Source organism: Solanum dulcamara, chromosome 6 (assembly GCF_947179165.1).
Source record: "Solanum dulcamara chromosome 6, daSolDulc1.2, whole genome shotgun sequence".
Lineage (NCBI taxonomy): Eukaryota > Viridiplantae > Streptophyta > Magnoliopsida > Solanales > Solanaceae > Solanum > Solanum dulcamara.
The window spans coordinates 7928006-7935143 of record NC_077242.1 but is presented as its reverse complement, the minus strand read 5'-3'; the positions used below and the strand labels follow the sequence as shown (position 1 = coordinate 7935143).

The 7138-nt window shown below is 37.5% G+C and overlaps 1 protein-coding gene across 1 annotated transcript; it reads right to left on the bottom strand.

Annotated features, from left to right (window-relative positions):
* On the bottom strand, positions 1 to 2871 carry LOC129891736 (G-type lectin S-receptor-like serine/threonine-protein kinase At2g19130). Its single transcript, XM_055967197.1, has one exon. It carries the CDS (start codon positions 2839 to 2841, stop codon positions 328 to 330), a length of 2514 nt encoding a protein of 837 aa, XP_055823172.1. The 5' UTR covers positions 2842 to 2871; the 3' UTR covers positions 1 to 327.
* Positions 2872 to 7138: the final 4267 nt, after the last annotated feature.

Sequence of the window (7138 nt, the reverse complement as noted above, 5' to 3'; positions counted from 1 at the left end):
TCAAGCAAAGCCATTCCATCTCTTGATTTTCTCCAGTTCTTTCGAAAGAGGCCATAGCCATACAGACATCGCAATTACCAATGTTAATAGTTGACATTTATTGACAATAATCACCACAAAATTACCAAAAGTATGGAAATAATATAGAACTAGTGAACCCAGCAAACCCAAACAGATAATTTGAATTAGTTACTAATGATATACATTGCAAGTAGTAGTTGAAAGTCATCTTCAAGACCTGGAATTCGTAGACTCTGTGATGCTTTTGGATTGAGATGCTGCACTTGAAGTCTAGCTCTGAGCTTGTAAACTGGCTGCACTTGAAGTCTAGCTCTGAGCTTGTAAACTGTCTGCACTTGAAGTCTTTCTCTGAGCTTGTGAACTGGCTGCACTTGAAGTCTTGCCCTGAGCTTGTGAACTGGCTGCACTTGAAGTCTTGCTCTGAGCTTGTGAACTGGTCTGGCTCGAGGATGACTCGGTGAAGAAAACGATGTGCTCCTCATTGTCTGCATAAACTTGAAGAGAGCGTGGGAGAGGAGGCAAATTCACATCCAAAACTCCTTCAAGAATCTGAACAACCTGACCCATTGAGGGTCTTTGCACTTCATCATCTTGGATGCACCAATATGCAACTTTACATATTCTTGACACCTCCTCAGCATCAGCAACTCTGTCCAGCCTATAGTCCAATAGGCTAAGGATATCGCCTTCATCAACTACTACACGTGCAGCCCAACTAGGAAAGAATTTCACTTTCCCATCTTGAGATAATTCCGAGTTTCGCCGCCCTGATATAATTTCCAAAAGCATCATGCCGTAGCTATAAACATCGGCTTTGGCTGTAATGGCCACCCCTGATATCCATTCTGGTGCAAGATAACCTCTTGTTCCTCTCATAGTAGTAAGCACTCTGCTAAAGTCGCGCCCAACAAGCTTTGCCAGGCCAAAATCTGCTACTTTGGGGCATAATTGTGCATCAAGAAGGATGTTTTCAGGCTTTATGTCACAATGTATGATGCAGTCCCTGCACTTCTCGTGGAGATAAGTCAAGCCTCTAGCTGTCCCTAGTGCAATCTGGTACCTCATTTTCCAATCCATGACATCTGACTGCTTTTCGGTAAAAATATGTGAATCCAACGATCCATTTTCCATGTAATCATAAACCAGCAGTTTCTTGTTACCTTCAGAGCAAAATCCACGAAGGCGTACAAGATTAACATGTTGGATTGTCCCGATTGTGCTCACTTCTGATCGAAATTGCTTCTCTCCCTGGCTGATGCTATCGAGCCTTTTGACAGCAATAACAGATGAATCAGATAGTTTCCCTTTGAAAACAGAACCAAAGCCTCCACCCCCTAACTTGTCTGAGAAATTTTTAGTCGCATGTTGCAAGTCTTTGTAACCAAATGCAACCAATGAACCCTCCACTGTTTTCCCACTTCCAACAATATGCCTACGCCTTCTCCAGATCGCAACAAAAAGAAAGACCAGAAGGATCACTACGGCAGCAGCAGACCCCACAGCAACACCAATTGGAATTCCCTTTTTACTTTTTGATTTGGGAATGTCAGATGCAGCTACCCTGACATAGATAGACTTGCCCCTGCCATCAATTTGTGAGAATTGCTGCATATTCAAGAGTTCACCATTCCAAATTGAGCATGAACTTCCATAAGCATAAGCAGTGCAATTGCAATTATTCAAACAGGTAGATTCGCATTCTTCAGCACTTCCAGCAGAAACATTTTGAGCATTTTCTGGTACTTTCATCTGGGGATGCATCCAAAATCCATCTTTCTCCCCATTACCATTGCCACATTGCGACTTCGTTTTCCTTTCACATCCTCCAGAATAATCATCTTGATTCCAATCAGTCTCTGAACTATGCTTGAAACCATCCAAACAATTACAGAAGGGAAAGCTTTCCTGACAGGTAGCAAATGGACCGCAAAAAGCATAAACTTCACATTGTTGCCTTGGTTGAGACCAGAACAGATTCCACTCATTTGAAGTATTCAACCATGTGAGTTGCTTAATCTGTCCAGAGCCATCCATAATGAATCTTGATTTAATAGAATCATCATAGAGGGAATATGTAAAATAGCTTTCATTCTGCTTCTCCTCATAACTAAAATTGAAAATATAGGGTCTATTCATCTCAGGCACATCTCTGAAAATTCGACCATTCCATGGTCCAGTATCCCAATATTGCTTACTTCTATTGAACCTTATAATATACTGCTTCTTAATTGGGTCTAGTTCAAGTGAATACAGCCCAGGTGCAGGATCATCTGAACTCTTCCATGACGTAAGAAGCTGCTTTGTTCTGGTGACATTATTGTAAGCAAGTTTAGCATCAGGCAACCAAGTATTGCCAGGGTTATTAAAACTTTGCCAAAGTGGTGGTGTTGAATTAGACCCATCTGTCAAGATCAAATTACCATCATTTTGGAGAACGGCTACAACAGAATTCGACTTGCTGGAACTGATATTTGTGGACCAAATTGGAGTTTTAGATTCATCAACCAGCACTAAATTACCATCTAAGATTTTTAATTCTGCAGAGTTCTTATCAAGAACTGGTTTTTCCCTGTTAGCAACCCAAACAACAGTTAGTTCACGCACTTTATCATACCACATGCCTATGTAGTATTTGGAAGAATTACCTGGTTTGAAGAAACCAAGCTTAAATTTCCCTCCTGAAGAGATTATTGTTTGGTCTCCAGAAAGGGATTGATTTGCAGAAATGGTGTCAGCAGCTTGAATGAAGAGATGGGTTTTGAGAGACAAACATAGGTACAACAAAGAAAAGAGGAGAAAAGAATTGTTTTTGATCTTCATAGCTGCTCAGAGATTGTGCAGAGGACAAAGAGATTTATAAAGAAGTGATTAGAGAAATATTAATTGAATAAAAAATAAAAATAAAAAGAGTTGTTTAAACAGGAACATGGACTAATTTTACCAATAATGGACGAAAATGAATTTTCTACTAGCAATATTACCATGTTTACATTCTTAAAAACAAATGTTTATTTTACTTAAACATTATAAAAATATTTAAAAATATTTAAAATAAAACAATCCAAATAGGTTCTAGAGTCCAAACAAATTTTTCATTGTTATATTGTTTAATTATTCAAAATTAATCAGATTTACATTGCCTGATTCCAATAAGTTATTTATGGGTCAAATATTTGGTCAAGATGATCATATCTTCTCTGTGAGAACAGGAGATTAACGAGAATTCTTGGTGCATCACAATTAGGGAGGCATAACTTCGAGGGACAAAAATTAAAAATCAATTCATTTGAAAAGTAAATTATTCGATTAAATGTTAAAATTTGTCAAATACATAGTCTATGGCAGACATGAAATATTCTGTTGTCCATGGTGACAAACAGATAGCAATATTTAAATTTGTGATACAACATAAAAGTTTATTTATGAAATAGAAAATATACACCAAGCAAATAAGGTAACACAGAAATGTGCAAATGGATCAGATGGGATTGTAAGTAAGATTTATAAATTTATCATTTTAATATTAAAAATAATGAAGTGATTTCCTAAAAGGGACCGCTGTTTAAGAGACATAACGCTAAGTTAAAAGAAGAAGGAAGACTATGGACAACAACAAACCAGTGTAATCTCATAAGTGGGGCATCAAGATGGTTGTGTGTACATAGTCTCCCACCTACCTTGTGAAGGTAGAAAAGATGTTTCCGATAGACCCTCGGACTTTTTAAACTCTGCAATAAATAAAATATATTCTTTAATACTGCTTAAAGGTAGTCTTATTAATCAGCCAAACCAACAGATGTTGACTAGAAGAACTTCCTTGTTTTTTTGCTCCACAACTACGCTGAAAAATCATACATCAAACACCAGTCATGTCAATTCAGTAAGAATGAAAACAAACGCACCTTTGAAGTTGGAACCTTAAAATACTCTGACTATAAAGGACTAGAAGCCACAATGCCTTGCCTAACCTGCACGTTGGAATATTATAACTCTGAATCCATCCACACGCCAAAGACTTAGTCAGACATCAAATAGCTGCATCATTTTCTTTTTCACTTTTCTTTCTTTCTCATCCAAATTTGATATTTGCTGGTTGCAAAGTACAAAAAAGAACATTTATGTGCTAAGTGTTATGACCCGTCACTTGATCTTGAAGAAGGTGGAAGAACCTAGAGTCTTGGAGAGGTTAGTGGAAGACTCTAGATTCTTGTAGAAGCTTGTAGAGAAGTCTTGAAAGACTTGGAATTCTCTAGAGTGTGTAGAGAGTTCTAGAGTATGGACTTCTTTGTAAATATGGAAGAACTTGTATAGTAAATTTTATTTACACTTAAACCCCTTAGGAGTAGTATAAATAGAGGGGACATTCATTTGTAGCAAACAATCAAGCAATCAAGTATTCTTCCAAAAGCAATACAAAGGCCTTCTTCATAAAAACTCTCTTGTCTTTCTTACAATCTAGCGTTTTCTCAGCGATCTAGTCTTAAAGGCTTACTTGAGCTTGCAAGATCGTGAAAGATTCGTGAGTAAGTTGTCAAGTGCTGCACAAAAGTCTTAGTGTGAAGTCTAAGTCCGTGACAACGTGGTATAAGAGCTAAGTTTCTACTAAGGGATATGGCAAGTGAGGGAGACATCAACGCCATTACCGCTACAACCGTCAAGCAAGATGTTGGAAGAAAGCACCGTAATAGAAAGAAGAACTCTAAGAGAAATGAGGAGGTGCCGCTTGAGCCTACACCAAGCGAGGCCCCAACATCCTACTCACCCTTGGCCACTGAGGTGAGCGACGATGAGCGAGGCGAGGAGCCCGTGGATATCACGCCCGACATGGAATTGATCGCAAGGGTGGATGCCACCCGACAGGCCGTAGAGATATTGGGCAAGCGCTTGAACAAGTTCAACGGCAAGTTTAAGTCTCTAGAGGAGTTCACCCTTGAGGAGAACGACAATATCCGGAAGGAGTTGGAGGTGCACAGGGCTGTACGAGATGAATGAGGTGATCACTTCTTTGGAGTGTAGGCTCATGGACGCGCTAAGAACGATGGAGACCATGAAGGCCGAAATGACAGCATTCAAATGAGACATAGATGCTGGGAAATGCATGACGTCCAGTACAGACCAGGAGGTCAAGATTGAGGCTCCCAAGCTACCAATGTTCAAAGGTGCCCGTGATGCACAAGAGGTGGAGAACTTCCTTTGGAACTTGGAGAATTACTTCAAGTATAACAAAGTGAAGAATGACGAGACGAGGATCAACACGGCCGTGCTATACCTCTCGGAGATGGCCATGTTATGGTGGAAACGCAAGGAGTCCAAGATCGGGAAGGGCTTATACACCATCAACACTTGGGAACAGTTTCGAGACAAGTTCAAGAAGGCCTTCTTCCCCAACAATGTTATCTATGAGGCCAAACACAAGTTTTGGGAGCTGAAGCAAACGGGTAGCATATGGGCCTATGTGAAGGAGTTCACTACCCTTACGCTTCAAATACCCAACCTTACAAATGAATATATGCTCTTATACTTCATGGATGGGCTGCAGAGTTGAGCCAAGACAAAGTTGGAACGTCGTCAAATCAGCACCATCGATGAGGCCATCATCCAAGTCGAAGCCCTGACGGACTTTAAGCATGACAGGCATGACAGGAACAAGGGCAAAGAAATAAGGAGTAGTCATGTCAAAGGTAGGGGAGATCGTGGCAAAGGAAAAGAGCAACATCCCCCAACCAGGAGCCATGATGCCAACTGTCGCACCCTATTTTCGAGCGGGTCAAAATAGTTCGCAACATAAAAGTGGCTATGCCTCTGATTTTGAAATTGTTTGTTTAGAGTCGCCACCTAATTTTAAGGAAAATATTAGGAAAACCATTGTAAATGTAAACTCTGTTTTGATTTGCGAAACCTGTGAGATTCTAAGTAAGGGTTTTAGTTACTCGAGGGGAAGGTATTAGGCATCCCTCAGAGCCTATCCAAAGATAGTCCTTAAATTTAGTTTTAGAAAAATGATTAGGGATATTTATTCATTTTTGTTTTGTTTTAGAAATATTAAGAAGAAAGGTTTTATTAAATTAAAAAAATATAGTGAAAATATAAGGTATGTCATATATATACATCTTATATATGAATGACCCAAATTTAATAATAATATATTTATTGTGTAAATAAATAATAAATAATATACTTAAAATATATAAAAATACAAATGTATATTTTAAAATCATTTAAATAATTAACTTACTTAATTTATGGTAAAATAAATGTCTAGTATTAGCAAATGGTTATTTTATTTGTAGCCACAATAGAAAGAAAAAAAAAATGAATAAGATAATAGACAAGTGTAGATATATGAATATATAATATGTTGTAAATCTAATTTGGGTGAAATCTCTAATAAGATTAAAGATGCGAAAAATCATTGAGTTTTAAAATATTAAACTACCCCAAATACAAACAAAAATATTTAAAAGTCGACAGGAAATAAAACTATCTACATTCTTATTTTCTTCGGATCAGCGCCGGCTCATTAATCGGAAGACAAAATATATAAAGTTTTTGTCATTTTTCTGCTCGGGTCAACTTCCATCATTTCCGAAGGGCCTAATTACCCCTACCCCTCTTAAGTTTATTTATTATTATAATCCTAAAGCGATCTAAAATAAATAATAACTAACGTCCTAAAGCGTGTCTATCGACCCAACTTAATGTCCAAGAGGCATTGGATATACTATTAGGGTAGGTTTTAGACCAAAGAAAATATAGGCGTCCTAATTAGACCCATCGTCAAACAAAACAGATAGGACAAGCAGTTAGCACATAAAATCTCAAATAAGCCTCTAGATTAATTAATTAGCATGCTTGAAAACACAGATAAGTTGTGAAGGTCATAATAATTATGTGTGTGCATATAATCAGACGTAGATATTGTAAAATATAAAACTTGAATAAGATAGACGATAAATTTCATTATTTTAATATATGAAGGCAATGTTAATTACAAAGGCGATTGTAATAAAGAAGGCATGCTTGATAATTTTAGTTATTAACTAATAGTATTTATAAATCCTATTAATATGAGTTAGTTAATAACATGCTAAAGATTTATTAAAATACTATAGATATG